Genomic DNA, 26,767 nt, shown 5'->3' with positions numbered 1-26,767 from the left:
ATATAATACAATAATGAGTTTGTATAGATAGTAATTGGGACTTGTGCGATGCATGACCTTTTTAAGTAAAATTAAAGTAGAAGTAGACCTACGACATATATCTAATTTAGCTGAACTGGTCCAATTTCATATTAGAGGCCTCATAATGAGTATGAGAGTCATGCCTATTTATAGATAAATTAGAGGATAAATAAAAATTAGAGATAAATTTTAAGAAAGTGAAAGAGGTAATTTAGGATAAATTTTAGGAGCATAAAGTACATCTAATTAATTGTTTAAAAAATGACATAAAATTAAAAAAGGAAAGTTTTTCTAAAGTTTCTTGCTTTGATATATATATATATATATAATCGATGGAAATTTGATCCCATATACAAATTTATTATTTAGGTATAATATTAGTAAATTATATAATATAATACAATAATGAATTTTAAAGTAGAAGTAGGCACACCGACTCTAATGTCACATTACACACCGACTCTCCAGGTGAGAGAAGTGAATTTACTATGCTTTATTAAATATTTTTAAAAATTATCAACGTTATTTATTTTTACATGGGTTTCAATTTTTGTTAGATATTATTAAATATTTTATTTATAAATATCTATATAGTTTATGAAGTTTATAATAATAAATTCAATATTTTATATAATCACTTTGTAAGCTTTTCAAAATTTCTTAGCTTCAATGATAATTTTACAAAAAAAAAAAGCTTCTATGACAATAAGGCGGGTTTGGACTTATTCCGAATCCGAATTCAAGTGCGATATTTTGGATATTGGATCCGGGCGTGACCGAATGCGACAAACACCACCGGCTCCAAAGTTCAGACACCATACGGTGATACGGGTTCTTTTCAAGCCAAAAATAAGGTGATCGGGTACTTTGTTCTTTAACAATGAGTTGGCCTTACAACATAAGATTGGAATATAGCCACTTCAGAGCCGTTGATATCCTTGAGTGGATCCCATCTAACACAAGGTCCTGGGCATCGCATGCAAGACAAGACGCAGGACTAGTGGTTCAGTGGAGTACCTGATAACATCTGTTGGATCTTTTTGGGTTACAAACAGCTCAGATCGGCAAACCAGCGATGAAGAATCGAAGTTATAATCTACACGCGACGGTGAAGTTTCATACTCTCTTTTGAACTGTACCCAATCTTCAATTTATCACCGAGCCGGCAAGCCTTCATCTTCTTCCTCCCGCGAGCCAACCAGAGAGAGAGAGAGAGAGATGTTCACAACCTCACCTTCACGACCTGTGTGCTTCCCTCATGGCGTCTTCACCCAATTTAAGTTCAATCCTATCACTCAAACTACTCCTAGGAGACAACCCATTTCCATTAAGGCGATAAAAAGCTCCAGAAGGACCCTCTCGACAGACTGGAATATATCCAACTCTGCTGTTCCTTGGTTGCCCAAATTCGAAGAGCTTGATGCAACAAATATGCTCCTTCGTCAGAGAATTGTTTTTCTGGGATCTCAGGTTTATTTCTTATTACATGCAAACCTTTCCTTTCCGTTAACTTCTAAATTTTTGAGGTGGGTTTCTGCCAATTAGTTTTTATTCAAACTAATTTTAGTTCAAAGATGTAGAAAGGCAGTTTCAGTTTTGAAGAGACCTGTTCCCTTCAATATTCTTAGATGTATCTTTTTTACTCATTTAAAACGGTGTTAGATAATCATATGTTGTGTTGTAATTTGCGATGCAGGTGGATAACATGACTGCGGATTTGATCATCAGCCAGCTGTTATTACTTGATGCCCAAGACCAGACAAAGGACATTAAATTGTTTATAAATTCACCTGGGGGCTCTGTAACTGCTGGTATGCCTAAAGTTCGCTTCTTCGTCTTCTCTCCTTGTGTTTTCTCATCTTTCATTGACTATTAATAAGGATACCTGCCGATGACTAATATTTATAATATTTAAGTTGGCATTTTTCTTTTTAACCTAAGTTCGTCAATACAAAATTGTATGGTCAAGTTTTTTATATTCATTTTATGCAGAATTCCTGAATTATTTTTCTTGCTTGTTTTGACTGAGAATTTTTTTTTTAAATTAATGAAAATCATATTGCTTAAAGCCACATTTGATTTTATGTAGGTAACTTCCAGTCCACTACTGAGTCTTAGGAATGAGGTGAAGAATATAAACATAGTGATAGATGCTGATCCTTATGGAAGGCTAGTTTTTTCTCTTACCCTGATGGAGGTCTTCTATCTGTACTGGTTTTTAAATATTGATTGGAAAAGAAAGCATAAATTGGAAAAAAAAGTGTCAGCACCATTGATGCTTGATCTCATGTTCACTTCTTTGCGTTTGATAAGTAAAGCAATCAACTCGGTCATATCACCTGGATGCTTGTTCCAATCAGCATAGTGATTCTTCAAATACATTTAGCTAGGGTTGAGCAACCGTCTTGCTGGTTGGTAGAAGTATTTTCAACTCGTAGTCTGTTTAACCTAAGAGATTGGAATCCTGCTGTACCTATTGTGCATTTCCCTTCTTGACCAGCTTGTTAGTTAGAAGCAAAAGAGAGAAACAGAAGAAAATTGCTCTTCATGGTAAATACAATTGTGGTGCTAAATTCCTTCCTCTTCTTCCATTTGGATATGAAAAAAATCCTATGAGCTCAAAATACATAGTCACCACTCACCAGTTCAAGGTCATATATTTAGGGAGCCTACCCCTCCTAGAATTAAGTAATCCTGTTCCGTTTTAGTTCAAAGTTGATAAAAAGGTTGTTAATTAGACCTGGTAAAACTGAACTACGTGGCATTTGCAGTTGGATATTGTACTTTTGTGTCCAACAATTACATACCTACCTTTTATCGGTAAACTAGCACCCACCTACCCTTTCGCCTAAGTGCTCAAGTCCCCACCTAGATGGCACATAGGTATAGTCGTATAGATCATGAAATGATATTTTTTTAGAAAAAAATTACAGGAATTGATCCATATTGGTATTTAACATATTTTCACGTTGTTATCATTTGATATCGAAAAATAATAAATAATAGGTGGACGTAATGAAATCAAGGCATATTATATCATTCTTTTCATAAAGCAATATTATTTCTAGTGATTTATTCTATACAACAAAATCACTTTCGTAAAACAAAGCAGCAAGGCATATGCAAGCTCAACCTGAACCTTACCTTTTTGCCAATGGGGTTCAAATTATTAGCTTTCATTTTTATTTCAATTCACCATAGACATTAAGCAAAAATCCTATGATGAATTGTTTTTTATTTTTTTTACATGCAAATTAACAGAACTTACACTATTACAACAAGTCATAGGATTTTTGATTGACACAAGTTATTATAATGAAGAAAAATTTCAAACTTTTTCTTTATTTATTTATTTATTCCTTGAATTAGTCAAGTTTCCATACTATTTAAATTTTCTCATTCAGTAACCAAAAAATTCCTATTATTTGAGGCTGCCACAGCCCTGAAAGGATAAAGGCACACAAAACAAGAAAATGCAATAAAAAATTACCAAAGTTACAAAGTGACATAAAGAACTTGATGATCCTGAAGGAGATGATGAAGGCATTGGGTAATTCCACTCCAAGGGTTCCTTATAACACATCTGGTACTTTAAGCCTTATGGGTAGGCGGGTGTAAGTGCCTAATCTGGTGCCTTACGGAAAGGCAGGCACCTAACATGCATGGAAAAAACAGGTGGGTCTCCAGGGGAACCCCCATAAAGTGTTGTCTAGGTGACACCTTGGTAACTATGCTGCAAGTTGCCACTGTGCAATGCTAGAGGTTAGGTCTGCATCCAGTCCGCCCCTCCCAATACTCCCGGTCTCTGGGACCATCATTGGGTAATGTCTTTTTCAACTGTTTAGAAGAACCTTTATGCCCGTCTGATTAGTATGTGTACTGATTGTGGTGCAGTTGTATTAGCATGTGAACTTGCAATTTATGTCCACTTGTATTATTATGTGATCTTGGATTGAACTTGTGAGATCATGGTTGTGGTGCAGAATGCCAATAAACTGATCTATGGTCCAAAGAATGATCTTTATGAATATGCATGTCCTTTTTAGCAATGACACTATTATAGCATGAAGAAGCTGAGTTACCTGGGAAAAACAAAATATTTCATTCATACACAAAAGCATGAACATGCATACATACAATTGACTGGATATAGGAATGTGTTTCAATTAAGTCTCTTAACAAATGGTTTGGAGATTTTAGTCGTGATATTCCTCTACACTAGCTAGATATCTGTTTTTTTTTCCCGATTTTAAGTATACAATGGTTATGGCTGGTTGGTAATGCATGATGTTGTAATTCTTCTGTTCAGAATTAATTCCTGTGTTTACTGTCTATCTTATTTTGTGCTAGATACAATTTAGTGCTTCTATAATCCATTTATTATTTTAACTCATAAAAAAACTCATTATAGTTATATTTGAAAATTTCTACCTTGGATCATGACAATGCCATGATGGCAAAAGGATAACCCCTTATGAACTTCCCACTACCACACTCAAAGAAGTCTATTTTGTTGTATTGATAATGTCACTATCCTTCAATTTATTGCTACATTCAGGAATGGGAATATATGATGCGATGAAGTTGTGCAAGGCAGATGTCTCTACTGTTTGTCTGGGTCTTGCAGCATCTATGGGTGCATTTCTTCTTGCTTCTGGAACTAAGGGAAAGAGGTTTTGCATGCCAAATGCCAGAGTTATGATCCATCAACCACTTGGAACTGCCGGAGGAAAAGTGAGTAATTACTTTCTGCTTAGTGTTTTATTGTCATTTGTTGTCAATTATAGAGAAGCATGCAAGCTTGATATAGGCATCAGATAAAAGAAGGAAAAAACAGGTAAAATACTGTGGAATTTATTAAAACCTCCAACTAGGAGCTGCTGCAATATATAAATGGCAAAGATAACTCATAGGGGATGGTTTCCCAAAAGGTACTCCAAACTGTTTTCTCCAAAACTGAGAAAAAAAAAATCTCTATGCACTTCCCAACTTGTCGCAGCTGTATTTGTCATATACTTGGTTACCCATTTGTCAATATCCAACTAGGAGCTGCTACGATATATAAATGAGAAAGAGAACTCCTAGAGGATGGTTTCTTAAAAGGAGATGCAAAAAAAAAAAAGGTTTCTCAAAAGGTACTCCAAATTCTTTTCTCCAAAATTGAGAAAAATAATAATCTCCATTCATTCCCTAACTTGTCCCAGATGTATTTGACATATACTTAGCTAGCCAATTGTCAATATCCAGAGCCGTTTGATGACACCTGAAGTTGCTGAACTGAATGATTTATTGCTTTGTATTTTTGGTGGATAACATAATTAAAAAAATAACATGGATCAAACATCAGCTTCAGCTATTAAGGAGCTCACAATCTCCTGTTTCGGGTTGGCTGCATGAATTCTGTCAACTGCCAACTGCAAAGGACCAAGACTGTTTGTTATCCAGTCCAATCATCATCTAAGCCTTGTCCCAACTATATGTTTTGGCTACATGAATCCTATTTCACCATTCTGTTCAGTTCAGTTCAGTTCCACACCCATGACCCATCATTAAATCACGGGCGCTTAAATAAGTCCTTTTCGGTTCTCAGTCCAACATTTTTATTAATTATTTTTTCTTTCTTTCAAAGAAAGCTTAGCCATGGATTTTAAGCTGCATCTCTTTGAGTGAGAAGTAGACAATTCTTTTCCATCCAATCAGTGGCATTTAGGAGAGTTCCCCCCCCCTCCCCCACTAAACAAATCATAATTGGTTGCAAACCATTTGTATGTTAACATATACACTGCTCTTAATACTTCTATAAATTACTATGTTTGAACCTTTCTTCTTCCATAGAGTGGTGATGCAGACTAGGAAGTGTTTTTTTTTTAATTGTAAAATAAAATTTATTAAAAGGAAAAGAAAATACTAAACTCCAACTTAACACTCTCAGATTTTGCTCAATTATTTTGCTGTTCTGGAAACTTGAATAGGAACTTCTTTGCTTCTCATGCAAACCTTCTTTAGTAGCTTTGGGTTGTTTAGTGGGTGAATTTCCATTTTCATATTTGGCTCTTCCAATTGGTGCAAAAGCTTCAGCGTCATCAACTTGGCAGCCGGTTTTAGATAAAATTGATTAAAGATTGGCTGGGTGGAAAGGAATATATTTATCATTTGGTAGTAGAATCACTCTAATCAAGAGTGCTCTTTCTAGCTTACCTATTTACTATTTGTCCTTGCTCAAAATCCCAGCCTCAATGACAGAATAAATTGAAAGGATGCAGAGGAAGTTCTTGTGGAATATTAAGGTGATGGAAAGAAAATTTCATTTAGTTAAATGGGAGTGAGTGTACAGGGCTAAGAAGGGTGGGGGTTTGGGGATTTGTAAGGTCAGACTTTTTAACAAAACTTTGTTGGAGAAATGGTTATGGAGGTTTGGGGTTGAGGATCTTTATGGAGGAGTTATTACTTGCAAATATAGGGTGGTTAGTTTTGGTTGGGATTCCAAGAAGGTGAGGTGACACATTCTTATGGAGTGAGTGTCTGGAGAAAGAATCAAAATTTGGGAAGATGATTGGATAGGGGTTGGAAGGTTTTGTAACATTTTCCCAAGACTTGTAGATAAAGTGAGAAAAATATCTCGATTGCTCAATGTTTTGAAGTGAATCTTTCTCATCACATTCTATTTTGTAATCTTTCTTTTATTGTTAATGAATTTTCTTCTTTGTTTATTATCAAAAAAATGTTTTGAAGTAAATCAAGGTGTTGTGGTTTGGTGCCCTACTTTTAGAAGACCTCTCTTGGTTAGGGAAGTGGAGGAGCATCTAAGGTTATTGGACAAACTACAAACAGTTGAGCTGCAGCTAGAAAGATCAGATTCAAGATGGTGGAAAGAGCGTAAGAATGGTGTATTGCTTGGTTAAATCCTTTTACAAAGCATTGGCAAGGAATTAGGTTGAGAAGACCCCAATCAGGGGTGTTTGGAGGAATTCAATTCCTCCTACAGTTGAGGCCTTTGTTTGGTTGGTGGTTTGGACATCATTCTTCTTGACAGTGTGGCCGGCCAGAGATAAGAGGAAGAAGAGAGAAGAGAAGAGAAGAAGAAGAGAAGAGAAGAGAGGAGAGAAGAGAGAAGGTTTGCAATGTAATAGTACTGGCGGCGCCAGTGTTTATTTTACTATATATAGGGCGACAAAAATAACAAGGGAAAAGATCCCATAACAAAAAAAAAAAAAAATAAAATAAAAAACACTTTAATTAGCCAAACAGGCCCTGACATATGCAACTAAGTTATTTTAACATTATTCTAACACTCCCCCTCAAGTTGGAGCATAGATGTCAATCATGCCCAACTTGTCACACAAATCTTTGTGCCGCACATGATGAAGACCTTTGGTGAAGATATCTGCAAGTTGCTCTTCCGAGCTGACATATGGTGTGCACACTTCTCCACTTTCAAGTTTCTCTCGGATAAAATGCTTGTCCACTTCAATGTGTTTCGTCCTATCATGCAGAACTGGATTAGCAGCAATATTGATGGCAACTTTATTGTCACAGTAGAGTGGCGTAGGATTGCTTATTGCGAAACCCAGTTCACCTAACAGATTTCTTATCCACATGATTTCCGCAACCCCATGAGCCATCGCTCTATACTCTGCTTCCGCACTGGATCTAGCCACCACATTTTGTTTTTTGCTTCTCCATGTGACAAGGTTTCCTCCTACAAAGACACAATAACCACTGGTAGATTTTCGGTCATTGGTTGTTCCTGCCCAATCTGGATCAGTACATACTTCCACTTTTAAGTGACCGTGTTTCTGGAACAACAAACCAGCTCCAGGAAACTTCTTGAGATATCTCAAGATCCTCTCTGCAGCTTCAAAGTGAGTTGTCCTCGGGCTGTGCATGAATTGACTAAGGACACCCACCGCATAGGCAATATCAGGCCTGGTCATAGACAAATACAAAAGTCTCCCCACGAGTCTTTGGAACATCTTTACATCTTTCAAAAACTCTCCCTGACTGTCTCCCAGATGGTGATTAGGTTCAATAGGTGAATCAGATGGTTTTACCCCCAACTTGCCTGTATCTTCTAGTAGATCTAGTACATACTTCCGTTGGGAAATAAAGATGCCCTTGTGAGAGCGGGCAACTTCAATTCCAAGAAAGTATCGTAAGGGGCCTAGATCCTTCACCTCAAATTTAGTGGCTAAGAATTTTTTTAGTCTCTGGATTTCAGCCTCCCAATCTCCTGTGATCACTATGTCATCCACATATACAATAAGAGCTGTAATTTTACCTTCACCTCTTTTCACAAACAGGGTATGATCTGACTGGCATTGTTTGAATCCCATCTGTTGGACTTCTAAATGGAACTTACTAAACCAAGCCCGAGGTGATTGTTTCAACCCATATAGGGACTTTTTTAACCTGCACACCTTTTGTTCACTGCTTTTGGCACAGAACCCTGGGGGTTGGGTCATGTACACTTCCTCTTCCAAGTCACCATTCAAGAAGGCATTCTTGATGTCCAATTGGTGAAGATCCCAATCAAGATTTGCTGCCAAGGAAAGGAGAATCTAGATAGAGTTCATCTTCGCTACTGGAGCAAAAGTCTCTGCATAGTCCACTCCATATACCTGTGTGAAGCCTCTTCCTACCAGTCTAGCCTTGTACCTTTCAACAGTTCCATCAGTTTTGTGTTTCACTGTGAACACCCACTTGCACCCCACTGGTTCCTTCCCCTCAGGAAGATCTACCAACTCCCAAGTACCATTTTTGTGTAAGGCATCAGTTTCTTCCTGCATTGCATCTGTCAATTCAGGTTTTGACAAAGCTTCTGCCACGGTCTTAGGAATGGGGATACTATCCATAGAAGAGAGAAAGGCATGGTACAAAGGTGAAACATGCTCATAGGACACAAAATTAGAGATAGGATGATTAGTGGTACAAGATCTAACACCCTTTCTCTTAGCAATAGGAATATTAAGATCATTGGTGACAGGTGAATCAACATTTAAAGGAGCAATTGGAGCAAGTGTACCTGGCTGATGAGATGGATCTGCCTCGGGTGAATCCGATGATGTTGGTTGCATAGTGTCCGGCTCCACGGCTCTTGAACTCTGCTGGCTTTTATGGCGACGATGAAAAATCCAGAACGGAGGAGGATCGGGTAAAGGAGGTAGTTGAATCTAAGTCGTCGCCTGTTTCCCTCAACCCTACTCTCCCCCTGAGGAGAAACCGAGAAGAACGGTTGACTCTCAAAGAATGAAACATCAATGGAAACATAGTACTTACGGGCAATGGGATCATAGCAACGATATCCCTTTTGAGATGAAGGGTAACCAAGAAAAACACAAGGAATAGCCCGAGGGTCAAGTTTACCACGAGTATGTGACAAGTTGTGGACAAAACAACGACACCCAAAAACACGCATCGGAATGGTGGACAGCGGGGCTATAGGGAACAAGAGTTGATGTGGGCCCTTATACTCTTGTAGCTGATAGGGCATGCGATTGATGATATATGTCGCACACAATACTGCATCCATCCAGAACTGTTTTGGCACATTCATATGAATTAGCAAGCCACAAGCAACTTCGAGAAGGTGACGGTTTTTTCGTTCAGCCACACCATTTTGTTGGGGTGTCCTGGCACAAGAGCTTCACTGAAGTGACCCACTCGAAGCAAAGAACTTCGTGAGATCACTATGGAAATATTCCTTTGCATTGTCCGACTAGAAGATATGAATATTTTTTTGGAATTGAGTGAACACCATGCGTTGGAAATCTTTCACAATTTGTGGCACTTCATCTCGAGATCGCATAGGGTAAACCGAAGTGTATCGAGAATAATCATCAATCAAAGTAACAAAATACTTATAGCCAGCCACAGTAGGTAGAGTAACAGGGCCCCAAACATCAGAATAAACAATATGAAATGGAAATTCATATATTTTATTTCGTAAAGGTAAAGAACTTCTACAATGCTTACTCAACTGACAAGTTTGACATTGTAACTGACTCACTGACAAGGATGATGACCTAAACGACTCAAAAGAAAGATGACCTAAACGACTATGCCATAAATAGGCTTGACTCTCACTCGGTGAACTTGTGGACTCAGTCGCCACTAGACCAGCATTATTCTCCAACACGTAGAGACCATCCACCATGCTTCCTCTACCAATCATCTTCCCCGAGGTCAAATCCTGAAACATACATGAAGACGGAAAAAATGTGATTGAGCAGTTGAAAGAGTAAGACTACTAATGGACAACAAATTAATAGGTAATTTCAGAACATGCAGGACATTAGGAAGAGTAAGGCCAAGAGGGAGAGATATGGTGCCTCGGCCAGCTATGGTAGAAAAAGAAGCATCAGCCAGTCTTACCTTATCTCTCCCAGAGAGAAGGTTACATGTCTGGAACAAATTTGACTTACTGGTCATGTGATTTGAGGCTCCGGAGTCAATAATCCAAGGTGAATCAGTAGTATGAGATGACACATGGAAGGCTATGGCATTACTTGATGTAGACACAAATGAGGTAGAAGGAATAGGCCCAGAATCCACCTGACGGAGAGTCCTACCATACAATTCCAAATGTTCACGGAAGGAGTTGATAATATCTTCCTTGGGGTCAGAACCGGGATGTCTCTCCTGAGTTACAAAAGGACTAGTCTCTGTCGATGCCATATTAGCTGAGTTATACCTTTTTTGATTATGCTGGCCTGGTTTCTTGCCCTGATCCGGTGCTGACTTCTTACCCAAATCCTGTGCCCATTTAGGTTTTCCATGGTGATCCTAGCATGTATCTTTCGTGTGTTGTGTCTTCTGGCAGTGAGTGCACCAAAGTTTGCTTTTATCTTCTTATTTTTTCCGAGTGTCACCCCTTTTAAGCCACCTCCGACATTTGTATCTGAATTTCCCTGGACCGCTAGGGCAACTAACTCCCCTTCTACACCATTCATCACACTTCTTCTGCTTTTTTCTGACTGACCATGGCATACACCTCCTGGACTGATGGTAAGTCTTTACTACCCAAGATCTGTACCCTGATGGATTCATATGACGGATTCAGCCCTAGGAGGAAGGCAAACACTTGTTGCTATGATACAAGTGAGTTATAGGCCTTTGGATCTTCATCACACTTCTAATTCACATTCTGATAGTGATCAAGTTCTTTCCATATTGATGTCAAATCAGAATAGTACATCGAGAGACTCCTCTCCCCCTGCTTGCAAGTAGAAGATTTAGCTTGTAGTTGATATATCTTGGCATAGTGTCTCTGTTCTGAATAAGTGGACTTCGCTTGTTCCCATTATCTCACAAGCAGTTTCAGCCCATATAAAAGTCTTCCTTACTTGTGGCAGCATTGAGACCAAGAGCCAAGACATCACCATACTGTTCTCTTGGTTCCACCTATCATGCTCAACACTTCCATACTTCGGTTCCTTTACTCTCCCATTGATGTATCCTATTCGCCCCCTAGTAGTGATGTAGAGTTTTACCCCCTAGACCACTCAAGGTAATTCAGACCATCAAAGGGAATGACAGCAATGGGAAAGCTCATATCCATTCCCCCACTCACTCCATTGTGGCTCCCTAAGATCTCTGAAGTAGTAGAATTCTCAGTCGACATGGTCAAGCAGTTAATCAGTCCCAAACACAGGACTTAGGACCCCTCCTTACTCCACAAAACAATGCTCCACTCAGTTTACACCCACACACTCGGGTTTACCAACCAGATTGAGCACAAACAGTACCAAATTTCGGACAAAAACTGAGGTAATATTCGGTAGATTTCAGACCTGTATAGTTTTAACAGTCCCCACCTACCAGAATTCTAGAATGTCTAACAACCACTAATCAGCAGGAGAGATCCTTCTTACTTATAGTCAACTCAAACCATTGAGAAGACAGGTCATCCTTGACCTATAGTTGTCTTAACACGAACAGGATCAGAATCAGATTTCTATTCTGCTAGTCTATTCGATCTGTTCTTTGGGTTGATCGATCTTCTCTTGATAGTAGGGTTGATCGATCTGCTCACTTTTAATCAACATTCCCGCTCTGATACCATCTTGACAGTGTGGCCGGCCAGAGATAAGAGGAAGAAGAGAGGAGAAGAGAAGAGAAGAGAGGAGAGGAGAGAAAAGGTTTGCAATGTAACAGTACTGGCGGCTCCAGTGATTATTTTACTATATATAGGGTGACAGAAATAACAAGGGAAAAGACCCTTGTCCCCCTGAGTACAATAACAGACATAACAGAAATAAAAAATGCTTTAATTAGCCAAACAGGTCCTAACATCTGCAACTAAGTTATTTTAACATTATTCTAACACATATCAAGAACCCGTGAGGGAATCCGATTGATGAGATAAACTGCTGTAACAACAACATCCCCCCAGAAACATATAGGCACATTTGAGGTAAACATAATGCCTCTGGCTACCTCTAATATGTGCCTATTCTTTCTTTCAGCAACCCCATTTTGCTGTGGTGTATGTAGGCAGGTACTCTGATGGATAATCCCATGTTCAAGCATGTAGGAGGCTAATGGGTTTGCAAAATATTCTTTTGCATTATCGGATCTAAAAATTTTAATTTTAACCCCGAATTGGGTTAAAATCATTTGATTTAAGATCTAGGTTAATGCAGGAACCTCATCTCGAGAACGTATAAGATAAATCCAAGAAAACCGAGTATGATCTTCAACAAATAACAGGAAATATTTGTACCCTCCCATGGCTGAGGTATGATAGGGTCCCCAAACATCAGTATGCACAATTTCAAAAGGAATATTGCTTTTGCTATTACTTAATGAATAAGTTGTCCTGCAATGTTTTGCAAGCTCAGAACTTTCAGACCCCAAACTAGACATCTGAATAGATTCAAATAAATTAGGAAACAAACTCTTCAAGGCCTGAAAGGATAAATGACTCAGCATATTATGCCAAAGCATCACCTGATCAACAGATTGAGAAACAAAGGATTTCATATTTTCACTATCTTCCTGATGAGCACTTCCTCCAAGTAGGTAGATTCCATTTGTCTTACGACCAGTCCCAATCACCTTCATTGTCTCTAGATCTTGAAAAGCATATCGATCTGGAAAAAAGGTTACTGAACAATTATGTTTTTTTTGTAATGCTACTAATTGAGAGCAAGTTAGTATTAAGCTTAAGAACATGCAAGACGGAGAATAGGGAAATGGCATCATACAACTTGATGTCTCCTTTGCCAGAAATAGGAACAAGGGATCCATCAGCAATGGACACTTTGTCTTTACCAAATGATAAATGATAGGTAGAGAAAAGTGATGGCAAGTCAGTCATATGATCAGATGCTCCTAAATCTATTATCCAAGAATGTTCTATATTACCTGGAGCTTTAGCATGATAAGCTGAGGCCTAATTACCTAATTAAGCAAATGATGAGGTTGGAGCAGTTGATGGTGGCTGAGGAGATGAGACTGGGTTACTAACTTCACTTTCCAATTGTGTCAGAGCAGCTTGGACAACAACTAGGGTGTCTAGAGGAGTGCCTCTTGAGGTTGTTAATGCGGCACTATTAGTGTTAACAACGATATTGGCATTCCCCTTTTTGTTTGAGTTTTGCTGGAACCAGATGTGGATATAATTTCCAACAAGTGTCTTTAATGTGTTTAGGCTTCTTGCAATGTTCACACACTAGGTTTTTCTTAGCCTCTTTCTTCATATCCCTTTCCTTATCTCCCCCAGACTTGGATTTAACTGCTACCAGGGTGAAGAAAACTGAAGAAAACAAACCTTGAGAGTTCGGCAATGAGGGTTTTGAGAGTGAGAGTTTCGAACATTACACCCTCTCAGCGCCCTAACACTATTTTATTAAGATAAATTTGAATAATTACAAGGAGGCCCTTAGTTGGGCAAGAAATTACAAAGAACATAACATAGAAAGGATGGGCCCAGAATAAGGCCCATTACAGAAAAGAACATAAACAGTAAGAAAGAATAAACAGCCTATGGGCCATTCGACCCATTTTCTCTACACTCCCCCTCAAGCTGAGCATAGATGTCAATCATGCCAAGCTTGCTAGTATCATGCTGAAGTTTTGCCTTGGGAATGCTTTTGGTTGGAAAATCTGCCAATTGTCCTTCAGATGAGATGAAATGAAGACATACATCACCCGAAGAGATCCTTTCTCTAATGAATTGTCGATCAACTTCAATATGCTTAGTTCTATCATGTTGCACTGGATTGTGAGCAATGTTGATGGCAGCCTGATTATCACAGTACAACATCATTGGTTTGTCATCTTCAACCCCAAGTTCCTTTATCAATGATTTTAGCCATAATAGTTCAGAAACTTTATTTGCCATGGCTTTGTATTTTGCTTCAGCTGAAGACCGAGCGACAACCGATTGTTTCTTGCTTCACCAAGAAACAACATTACCAGCCACCAAGCTGCAATACCCAGAAGTAGATCTTCTGTCATCAATGTTTCCAGCCCAGTCAGCATCGGTGTAGGCTTCAAGTTTCATATGACCATGCTTGGCAAACATAATTCCTTTTCCTGGGGAGCTCTTCAAATAACATAGGATTCGTTCTTCTGCTGCCATATGAGTGTCTCGGGGAGCATGCATGAATTGGCTAATGCAACTGACTGCATATGCAATATCTGGCCGAGTCATGCATAGGTACAAAAGTTTCCCAAGAAGCCTCTGGAAGATTCCTTTGTCTTCTAACAATGTCCCATCTGAGGCAGAGAGTTTATGACTCATATCAATAGGAGTAGCAACTGGTCTAGCACCCATATTTTCAGTTTCAGAGAGCAAGTCAAGAACATGCTTTCTTTGGGAGATAAGACTCCCATCATTGGATCTAGCAAGTTCTATGCCGAGGAAGTATCTTAGTTCCCCCAAATCTTTAATCTCAAACTTTGTATGGAGGAAAGATTTTAGATCATGAATTCCTGAAACATCATTAATAGTCACAGAATATCATCTACATATACAATGAGGTATACTGCCCGAGGTCCACTCCTCTTCATAAAAAGAGTATGATCAGATTGTGTCTGCACATAACCAAAGTTAGCAAGTGCTGTTCTAAATCTCTCAAACCATGCTCTAGGGGATTGTTTTAGTTCATAAAGGGATTTTCTTCAGCCTGCATACATTTCCTTTCATATTAGTCTCGTAAATCCCTGGAGGAAGAGACATATAAACCTCCTCATGTAATTCACCATTTAGAAATGCATTTTCACATCCAATTGATAAAGGGGCCAGTCAAAGTGAGCAACTAAAGATAGAAGAACCCTTACAGATGTCATCTTAGCAACAGGTGCAAAGGTCTCCAGATAATCAATCCCATATGTCTCTGTATAGCCTTTTGCAACCAACCTGGTTTTGTACCTTTCAATGGTGCAATCAACTCGATATTTGATAGTAAAGACCCATTTGCAACCGACTGGATCATTCCCTTCAGGCAAATCAACCACTTCCCATGTGTCATTCTTGTGTAGGGCATCAATTTAAGACCTCATAGCATCCCTCCATTCTGGAATATTAAGAGCTTCTGACACAGACTTGAGAATAGGGTTAGAAGCAACAAAAGATAGATAGGCAAAGTATGAAGGAGAAAGCAACCTGTAAGACACTGTACCTGTTGTCTCATCTGTGATTGGAAGTGTATGAGGCTCATGTGTTGTAGGAGAAACAATCTGCTCATTTCTGGATCTTTGCCTTGATACACCTTGGGATTGAGGATAGGACGAGGAGGTAAAGGTGGAAGAACATTGGGACAGGGAGAATGGAACAACTGATCCGCCCTTGATCCATTTGAAGGAGAAGTAGACGATCCTTTGATACACCTTGACCTACAGTTGTCTTAACACATGAACAGGATCACACGATCCAAGAAAACTAGGGTTACACAGGTTCGACAACATTTAACTGCCCCAGATTCATAGGGTTTTCACTCGGCACATGACCAAGGAGAGTGAAGAAGAGAAAAATAGGGAGAACTGTACCAGTTGTAGCTATTCTGTAGTCCAGAATCAGATTTCTGTTTTGCTAGTCTGTTTGATCTGTTCTTTGGGTTGATTGATCTTCTCTTGACAGTTGGGTTGATCGATCTGCTCACTTTTAATCAGGATTCCCGCTCTGATATCATCTTGACAGTGTGGCCGACCAGAGATAAGAGGAAGAAGAAGAGAAGAGAAGAAAAGAAGAAGAGAAGAGATGAGAGGAGAGAAGAGAGAAGGTTTGCAATGTAACAGTATTGGCGGCGCCAGTGTTTATTTTACTATATATAGGGCAACAAAAATAACAAGGGAAAAGACCCTTGTGCCCCTGAGTACAATAACAGACATAGCAGAAATAAAAAAACGAAATGAAAAACACTTTAATTAGCCAAACAGGCTCTAACATTTGCAACTAAGTTATTTTAACATTATTCTAACAATTCTCATTCAAGATAGATCACTTAAGAGGAGGGTTTCAATTGGTTAGAAGGTATTGTTTTTGTGAATTGGAGGGGAGAATTTTTTTTTTAATCTCAGCTTTGGATGTTGCTACACAAATTTTGTTTGGGAATTTTCTTCAAACTTTTTGGTTTTGAGCTTTGGTCACCAAGATCTTCCATAGATTTTTTTTTTCATTATTATTTTTTTTTAATCTTGGACAAGGCTACTTGGGAATAAGAAATTTCAAAAATTGTGTGATCCTGTGTTCCTTTCAGTCTGTTGGGAGGTTTAGAAAGAAAGAAATAGAAGTATCTTTGAAGGAAGGGCGAGATGCAAGGAGGAGCTTTGCTATATCATTGGAAAGAGGATCTTGGACTGGATTTTGATTTTGCTTTGGCACAACCGTCTGGGTCATTTATCATTTTCTTCTTTGAGTTGTTTGTTTCCAAAACTGTTTGAGTTTGTGAGTCTGTCAAGTTTGAAGCGTGAGGGTTGTGAACTTGGAAAACATTGTGGACACTCTTTTAAACCTAGTAATAAAAACTGTTCTTCTCCCTTTGATTTTATTCATTCGGATGTGTGGGGCCCTTATCATGTTCCCTCTATGGGCGACTATCACTATTTTCTCTTGTTTGTGGATGATTTCTCTCGATATTCCTGGATTTACCTGATGAAATCACGTGATGAAGTACCATCCTTGGTGAGGCAATTCCACCAGATGGTACTAACACAGTTAGGGACAAGAATAAAGATGTTTAGATTTGACAATGCTAGGGAATATTTTGAGAGACATCTTGCCTTGTATCTGTTAGAGTATGGTGTTGTCCATCAGAGCAGTTGGTCCTATAGTCCACAGCAGAATGGTGTTGCAGAGAGGAAGAACAGACACATCGTTGAGACAACAAGAAGCATGATGATCACAGCCACAGTTCCGGTTCGTTTTTGGGGTGATGCAGTTCTCACGGCAGTATATCTGATTAACAGAGTTCCCTCTCGTGTACTCAGATTCAGGACCCCATTCAACCTTCTTTTTTCTCAAGGGGAGATGTTTCATATTCCTCTAAGGGTGTTTGGATGTGTCTGCTTTGCACATATTCTTGGCCCTTACCGTTCGAAGCTTGATCCCAAGGCAAAGAAATGTGTTTTCCTTGGATATGCAGAGAATCAGAAAGGGTACCGTTGCTATGATCCAGTCTCTGGGAACCGGTATGTTACTATGGATGTTACCTTTTTTGAATCTACGTACTTCTTCTCAAAGGATCCTTCTCAGGGGGAGTGTTTTGGGGAAGTAAGTTAGCAGTCTATCCCTCTCCCAGTTCCAGTTCCTGTGTCTACTCCTATGCTTGACCACCACCCGATGTCACCCACCTTGCCACCTCCTTTGCGTTCCATTTCACAGCATTACTCACAATAGAGACTCCATAAGGCGGTTGATTCCACTACAGCAGAACTCACACAACTTTCTGTCGATCCCTTGGAGACTCCAGATTCGGCTGATACGGATTCAGGTATTCCTCTTGATCCCACTATTTCAGTTCCCATTGATCCTATTGACACTGTTACAGACAACCTTGATCTCCCTATTGCTCTTAGAAAAGGGAAGAGAAAGTGCACTGCTCATTGTATCTCATAGTACTTATCCTATAGTGGATTTTCTCCTCCTACCGTGATTTTCTCTCTTCTCTTGATTCGGTGTCTATACCCAAGGGTGTTAGTGAGACTCTCTTCAAGCCTGAGTGGAAGACAACTATGCAGGAAGAGATGGAGGCTTTGATTAAGAATCAGACATGGGAGATTGTGGACCTACCAGAAGTCAAGGAGACAGTTGGATGCAGATGGGTTTACACAGTAAAGTATAAGGCAGATGGAAGTATAGAGAGGTACAAGGCAAGACTTGTTGCAAAAGGGTACACATAGACCTAAACATTGATTATCTAGAGACATTTGCGCTAGTTGCAAAGATGACCTCTGTTCGGATATTCCTTTCTCTTGCTGCCTCATACTCTTGGCCCTTGTTTCAACTGGATGTAAAGAATGCTTTCCTAAATGGGGATCTGCAAGAAGAGGTGTATATGGATCTTCCAGCTGGTTTTTATGATAATGCTGAAAAGGGAAAGGTATGCAAGCTAAAGAAGTCATTAATATGGCTTGAAACAATCTCCCAGAGCATGGTTTGACAGATTCATAAAGGCCTTGATTGTTTTTGGCTACACTCAAACTCAATCTGATCACACTTTGTTTGTGAAGCGCAGGGGATCCTTGGTGTCAATCCTAATTGTTTATGTGGATGATATTGTTGTCACTGGGAATGATCTGAGTGAGATTGATAGTCTGAAGAGGAACCTGCATAAGGAATTTGAGATTAAGAACCTTGGAGAACTGAGATACTTCTTGGGCATTGAAGTTGCAAGATCGAAACATGGAATTTTTATCTCTCAAAGGAAGTATGTCTTGGACCTTCTCCAAGAAACAGGGAAACTTGAAACAAAGGCAGCTAACACCCCCATTGATCAGAACCATAAAATCAGTGCATCAAAAGATGAACCAGTAAAGGACCTTGGGAGGTACCAAAGACTTGTGGGTCGGCTACTATACTTGTGTATGACAAGATCGGACATCTCCTATGCAGTAAGTGTAGTGAGCCAATACATGCATGCTCCATGAGACCAGCACTGGAAGGCAGTTGACAGGATCTTTGCTTATCTGAAGGGACATCCAGGCAGAGGCATATTGTTTACTGATCATGGACAGCTCAAGCTAGAGACCTATACAGATACGGACTGGGCAGGATGCCTCGATGACATAAGATCAACTTCAGGAGTGTGCACCCTAGTTGGGGGTAACCTAGTCTCATGGAAGAGTAAAAAACAAACAGTTGTGGCAAGATCAAGTGCAGAAGCCGAATATAGGGCCATGGCACATGGAGTTTCAGAACTTCTCTGGATCCGTTCTCTGTTGGAAGAAATCGATGTTTAGGCAGAAGAACCTATGATGCTATATTGCGATAACTAGGCAACAATTAATATTGCTCATAATTCAGTCCAGCATGACCGAACTAAGCACATTGAAGTAGATAGACATTTTATCAGAGAAAGGGTAACTTTTGGAGAAGTTTGTCTTCCATACATTTCTTCTGATCTGCAGCTTGCTGATGTTCTCACAAAAGGTGTTGCGAAGAATAAGCTAGAACATGATCTACGCAAGTTGGGAATGTGTGACATCTACTCCCAACTTGAGTGGGAGTGTTGAGTGGGCTGATTTATGTTGGGTCGATTTATGTTTAGTTTGTTTTCTTTTAAATTAAGAAGTTGTTGGGCCTTGGGCCCATTAGTCTTTTATTTTTAAAAGAATTGTAATTACTTAGTTGATTTGCCGCCCTACTAGGGGCATCTTTGTAATATCCCATATTTAAGTTAATTATAAATAGAATGAGGGGCTGGCGGCTAGGGTTATGTATCACTATCCTAGTTGACCTTCTCATTTTATTCCATTTCCTCTGTCTATTGCTGAAACCCCCAACTTTCTTCTCTTCCTTTCACAAGAAGCTTGGCCGAATCAGCACATAAGGCTTTCTACTGAAGGAAATAAAATTAAAAATATATAGGGGCTGAACCCTTATTTTTGTTATAGGAAAGGAAGAAAATAAAAAGTATTGGTACGAGAAGAAGAAGAAGAAGAAGAAGTAGAAGAAGAAGAATATATGGAAGAGGAAAATGTGCTTATTAGATAAAATTTTAAGTTCTTTCTTATTGGTTCAGGTTTTTAAGTCTTTGAGGGTTCAATACAACATTTAGCAATGTTTGTGTTGATTAAACCCTAATAAATAAGAAAATAATGAAAAGAAATTAGTATATAAACACAATGATTATTTTAGTTTAATAATGTCTATTTTATAATTATAATCTCAAAAAAGAATGAATATAAAAGTATTTTATAGTAGGAAGTAGAAAACTGCTTGGCGATTAGGCGAGGGGAACCTCAAAGGGCGCCTGGTCGCCTAGATGTCGCCTTGACAACTATGTTGAAGGGGTGTGTCTAGACACTTCTAAACATGACACTAGACTTTGGTCTCCTCATCCTTCAGGTGTTTTCAGTTGTGCCTCTTTTTTCTAGTCTTTGTCTTCTCTTGCCCAACCTGGGGAACCCTTTCCTCTACAGGAAGTTTGGTGTCGATCTATCCCCCACAAAGTGGGTGCCTTTTGTTGGGAAGTCTATCATAGTGCAATTAACACTAGTGATCTGATGCAGAGGAAAAGACTTGGTTGGTGCCTTTCACTAAATTTGTGCTGTTTATGTAAGTCAAATGGTGAGAATGCCTTTCTTATTCTTGTTTCCTGTCTTCTTGCTAGTAGCATTTGGGATTTGTTTTTGGATGCAGGTGGGACACCCCAGTGAGCTTGGAAAGATTATTTGAGCCATCTACTTTTAGATGGCCAAAGCGAAGAGGGAGAATACTGTGGAGATGCACAAGGGCAGTAGTGCTATGGGAGAAAAGAAATCGGAGAATATTTGAAGATAAGGAAATATGCAAGGCAGAACTGATAGAAAGTATTATGATGAAGGTGATCTCATGGGTGAAAACACTGAATTTATTTTCAAAATTTACAGTGGATGACATGATTAGGAATTGAAGGACAATTGCCATCTCTTCCTCGGCAAAAAAGCAGGTCCTGAAGGAGTGGGTGCTCCCTGAACCAGGTTTTATCAATTAAACTTTGATGGCAGCAGTTTTGGAAACCCAGGAAGATCTGGAATTGGAGGGGTTATAAGAAATGAAAGTGGAAATGTGTTGGGACTGTATTCGGGTCCCATTGGAATTGGAAATTCCACTATAGCTGAACTGAAGGCAATGGTATATGGGATACAAAAAGCTAAGCAGATGGGGGTGGAAAGCTGGTTGTGGAAGGGGATTCCAAAGTTATCATCAATTGACTAAAACAACATGACAGCACACCCTGGGTATTCAGAAATGACATCAAGAAGATTAAAAGTCTATCCAAGGACATGCAGCTTTCAATTTGGTGGACCCATAGAGCAGCCAAACAAGGGGTGAACAGGGATCACTTCTTCTAGGCTCAACTGTAAGAGTGAAAAATCAATTTAATAGTGGATACATTACATTGTAGTGGGGTAGCTGAGGCTACTCATATATTGTAACCCCTGTAATTTCTTTTTTCATTAATGAGATTTCTTTTTACTGATAAAAAAAATACAAAGCTTCCCTATTGATTCCTTGTCTTGCAAGTAACTTCGTTACATTATTAGCTGTTCTGTTGGTCCAGTTTCACTCCACACCAACTCTCTAGCCAACTGTTTAGCTTCCCTCTCATTATGTCACTGTTGTCATGTTCCTTGAGCCGCCTTCTTAAGCAAGGTTTAAAATGTCGATGTTGATGGAAATGTCGCTTACCAAAATATAGGACGTATGTCGGAAATGTCGAGGGGAAATATTGTAAAAATTAGAGACATCGTGGAAATATTATGAATATGTGGAAATATGCAATGATATTTAGTAAAATGATAAAAGAAGCATTAATACATGTTTCTAGACTATTATCTTATTCCCAACATTATATAAAGCTAAGAAACTAAGATCAATAACAAATTAGTAAATGATGATTTACTAATTTATTATGCATTTTGATGTTTTTACAAGGTTATTTGATATTTTCTTTTCTTATTTTTAATTCCGATTTATTATAAATTCTAATATATTTATTTCACACTAGTAAATAGAAATACGTTTATTCTGATTTTTTAAATATTAAAGTTACAATACATTATGGTTTATTATAAATTTAATAAACTAATTCTCCTTTTTATGGTATTAAGATTTTGATAAATCCTGATTTCTTATAAAACTTAATGAATTTATTATGATTTTTAATACTAAACTTATAATAAATTTTGATTTAGTATAAAATTTAATAAATTTATTCTGATTTTTCTATATTGAATGTAGAATATGATTTATTATAAAATTTAATAAACATTTTCTGATTTTAACAAATATTTTAAAAATACTAACTAGTTAATATTTTATTACTTGAAAAATATTTTGTGTTTTATATTATAAAGTAATTTATTTATTCTTTTGTCTTTATATTTTGTTATTCCTTTTTTATAAATATTTTATTTGAAATGTTAAATAGAAATTATTAATGGAATAATTTATATTAATATATTGTATTATAATAATATAATATACTAATATATTATATTTTTAATGTACATTAGTCAACATCCTATCGACATAATAGGAAAAAACTGTCCTTTTTTGGTTATTTGGACCGATTTGGTCGACATTTTTGAAATATAGGAAATGTCTAGCTTCCAAAAGTATGCTGCTAGTGGAGTTCATTCCTCTACTATGATTGTAAGAGGAGCATCTGCCACCTCTTGCCATCCCCTCAAAGTGCCTCTTTGGCATGCATGAATCTATGCATTCATTTCAAACTCCTTTCTTGTCATCCTGTGGGTCATTTTGAATATATATATTATTCATTTTTAAGTCTTGTTAGTAAATCTATGGTACATGAGTCGTGCTATATACAGAGAAGGATGACTTAAAGGACCATGTTAAATTGAATGGTCCTTATTACTTAAGGAGCTGCTTGGGCAATGAATGATTATATATCTACAGAGTTTGACAAATAAGTTCAAAGAGAAGCATTTTATGAAGGAATCTCTCTCTCTCTCTCTCTCTCTCTCTCTCTCTCTCTCTCTCTCTCTCTATTAGGGACTTCTTCAGGGAGCCAACCCAAGCTGGTGGTAAACACCTATTTCAGGAAAAGAAAAAAGAGGTAACGTCAGCAACCACCAACAAACGAAGAAGATCCAGAACCAAGAACTTAGCTAAGGATGCAAGAAGCTGTTGCAAATGTGTTACAATGTAATAAAAAAAGTATAAAAGGATTTTAAGAGATTACATGGAATAACAAGAAAAGTCTTTGTTTCTCATACTATCAAACTCCCATTCTGTAGGAGGAACTCTCCCTCAAAGAAGAGTTTGAGTTGGGTAGAATCCCAACTCTCTCTCTCTCTCTCTCTCCATGGGGCTACACAACAAAGGGTAGCCCGTCCCATGATCTCCCAACCTTGGTGAAGGCAGTGACTTAAAAGGCGCGCCTAAGCTCACAGGTGAGGCGTATTTTGGGGTATGCGACTCGCCCAGGTCCAAGGTGCACCCCTTTTACGCCTTTTTAAAACTTTTTGTTTTTGCTTTTTTTTTGAGTCTAATGGTTGGGTTGGGGGCTCCGCCCCTGGATCTCTGACCACGCCTCTCGAGGCAATGTTGTTCATTCATTCATTGCAATAAAATATCTTCTTAAAAGGCAATAAAAGTTATAAAATCATTATTTTTTATGTGAGAAATAAGAATTTCAAACCCTAACATAGACTTGTTCGGGCTTGCCTCGAGGGGCGTGGTACAAAGGCGACTCAGAGAATCAAGAATGCAATTTGTTTTACATCACATTAACTACTTGAAGCAATGCAATTAAGGAAAAAAGAGATTGTGGGTTTTACATGCTTGAAAATGCTTTAATTCATTTATTTTAAGTTAGCTTTTATTTTTAAAATTTCATTTGAATATACTTTACATGTTATTTTAATTTAAAATAATAGGTTTTTTAATTCATTTATTTTAAAATTTAAGTTTATATTTTTTATTAACACTATGTTTAATATTTTTTGATTTTTTTTGCATTTTTTTAGAAATTGGGCATTTTTTTTGAATTTTTTGACTTTTTTTTTTTAATTTTTAGCCTTTTTTGTAATTTTGTGCCTTTCTTAAAAAGGCATGTGCCTCACTTTGTGCCTCAGGCGCAAATTGGCCCTTGTGCTTTTTTTGCGCCTTGTGCTTTTAAAACACTGGGTTAAGGCAGGGTTCGTACCCAAGTCTCTACTACAATGTGAGCCAGAGATCTTACCAAAGTGAGCCATCAGGCATCCAAGGTTTTAAAAGACTAAGGTGTAGTTGAGGCGTAATGGCCCAAAAAGGTGAGGTGTAAACCTTGAAGCTTAAGAATAAAATTAATTAAAGTTTCTAAATTGATGAAAATATCATATAATATACTAATAAATTAGAATGATAGAAGGTATAAATATCTATAAAAGTTTATAAGCAATAAGTTTCAATGGATACATTAAATAAACTAATAAGGAATCGACTAACAATTATAAACATTTTACATTTCATGTTTAAAAATGTAAAGTTCTCAAATAATTCAAATGAGCAATTTGGAAGAAAGGAAATATATGAAGAATCATCCATTTAATTGGATATTAGATTTATGGTCATTCAATAGTTTAGAAGAAAGAATATAACTTAGTAGTTAATTTGGTTTATGCAAAAAAAATAATCAATAAAAAGAAAATAAATCCATTAGGAAAAGAAATGAGAAAAATAATAAACCTAGGATGTTAGAATTAGAATAATAAGAAAAATCACTTGATATATCCAAGAGAAACCAAGAACTTGATTGGCCTGTTTTGCATTGAACTCTCCTAAAACACTAAGAGAAAATAATATAACTTGATTTCTCCAATTGGTTTTTCATTTTTTACTATTTATGTACTTGACTCATAATTATTGAAGTGCTTCTTCCATATATTTTGAACTAAAAAAATGCATCAAATATATATAAATATATGCATTAAATCGCTAAATAAATACTAATATTTGAGGCTTACGCCTTTTTGCGCCTCAAGGTATGCCTCACTCCTGGAGGCTTGAGGCTTACGCCTCATCCCGACAAAGGCTTAAGACTCGCATCGAAGTTGTGAAGCTTTAGCCTTGAGGCAAAATTTGTGAGCCTCACCTCGAGGCATAAGCCTCATGCCTCAAGGCTTGAGCCTCTTAAAACGATGAGCATAACCATGTAAATTGGTTTCTATTTGTGATTTAGATGCACTTTAACTTCAGTTGGGAAGGCAAACTTTAGTGATGATATTTAGCTGAAGCTTGATTGTGTTCTTTTTCTTGCCTCTTGGTGGAAATTGGTCTTCCATTTGTTTTTTTTTCACCACTAATGGTTTACATATACTTATTAGCTTCTTTTGTAAGACTTCCTTTAACTTACTCAAGGATTATGTGGTTCCAGGCAACAGAGATGGGGCTGCAAATAAGGGAAATGATGTACCACAAAATTAAGCTGAACAAGATACTGTCAAGAGTTACAGGGAAGCCCGAGGAGCAGGTTTATTGTCCAATAATACCCTTTTATCCGTCTACTATTGTTTGTTTCATTACCTGATTTACTAGTTTATGTTGAATTCCTTTGTTACTTAATATTTTCTCATTCTCGTACTTGCAGATTGAAGTGGATACTGACCGTGACAACTTCATGAACCCTTGGGAGGCAAAGGAATATGGATTAGTGGATGCAGTTATTGATGATGGCAAGCCAGGGTTGATTGCACCAATTGCAGATTCATCGCCTCCACCCAAAACTAAAGTGTGGGATCTATGGAAAATTGAAGGGAGTAGAAAAGCCAGAAAGAATTTACCATCAGAAAACAAGATTCTACAGAATGGGTTCAGTGGAGGCCAAGGAAATGATGGGGAAAGGGGTAATGAGCAAGAAAAGGAATCACCTGCTCCTGTATGAGAGATGGAACAGCTCCACCCTGACCGCCTGTATTATTATCACCTCTGGAAGAAGTATCCTTCAGAGGTCCCAATAACTGGTCCTTTGGATAAGGGCATCTCACATTTAGATGAGGGGATATATCTTTATTCTGCTACGTTGTCCAAATCGTCTTACCATTGCCATCTTTGCTGATGTTGCTCCATTGGCAAAATCTGAAACCTATTTAATGAAGAGATCAGCTTCTTTTTCAATTTAATTTATGACAAAAAAACTAGTTTCTTGCAATTTTAACAATGCTGTTGCTTCATTGTACTTTGTAAGGTGACAGGTTAACCTCAAAGAGAAATTTACAGAGGTAAAATGGTAAGCGAACAGCTAATGTGCACCAAAAACTTGCAATATGACAAAGATCCATCTCTTACATTCTTCAATATAAGATGTGGTGAATTGTCCGTAGATATTGAATTAATATGGTTAATTTTAGTCTCATAGTTTGAACTGATTGAAACTGGGTTTTGCGGGATTTATAATCATATTGGATCGATCAAAGGTTTAATTTGCTGCCAATTAGTCCGTTAAAATCCTGAACTCTGGTTTCATATCGAAGTTCTCCATCTCCAATATTTTGATAACCTTTCCTTGCTCTGGTGTATCACTATCACCAAATAATCAACGCAACCCAACATGAAAAAATGGATGGAAATTTGAATGTAAAATCATCTATA

At 37.9% G+C, this 26,767-nt stretch overlaps 1 protein-coding gene across 1 annotated transcript; it reads left to right on the top strand.

The window, feature by feature from the left end:
- Positions 1-937: 937 nt before the first annotated feature.
- On the top strand, positions 938-26,498 carry CLPP3 (CLP protease proteolytic subunit 3). Its single transcript, XM_088976643.1, has 5 exons — positions 938-1,491; positions 1,718-1,832; positions 4,580-4,755; positions 25,554-25,649; positions 25,767-26,498. The coding sequence occupies exons 1-5, from the start codon at positions 1,240-1,242 to the stop codon at positions 26,058-26,060; spliced, it is 933 nt and encodes a 310-aa protein (XP_088832769.1). The 5' UTR covers positions 938-1,239; the 3' UTR covers positions 26,061-26,498.
- The last annotated feature ends 269 nt before the right edge of the window (positions 26,499-26,767 follow it).

Source organism: Nelumbo lutea, chromosome 3 (assembly GCF_056320005.1).
Source record: "Nelumbo lutea isolate HS-2025 chromosome 3, American lotus-T2T, whole genome shotgun sequence".
NCBI classification, from domain to species: domain Eukaryota; kingdom Viridiplantae; phylum Streptophyta; class Magnoliopsida; order Proteales; family Nelumbonaceae; genus Nelumbo; species Nelumbo lutea.
Note: the sequence above shows the minus strand (reverse complement) of the source record. Positions and strands in the feature narration are given on the sequence as shown.

Excerpts from the sequence above, each read along its gene's own strand:
- CLPP3 (XM_088976643.1), top strand. The coding sequence starts at position 1,240 with ATGTTCACAACCTCACCTTCACGACCTGTGTGCTTCCCTCATGGCGTC. Across the intron at positions 1,492-1,717 it reads TTGTTTTTCTGGGATCTCAG|GTGGATAACATGACTGCGGA; the intron begins GTTTATTTCTTA and ends TTTGCGATGCAG. Across the intron at positions 1,833-4,579 it reads TGGGGGCTCTGTAACTGCTG|GAATGGGAATATATGATGCG; the intron begins GTATGCCTAAAG and ends TGCTACATTCAG.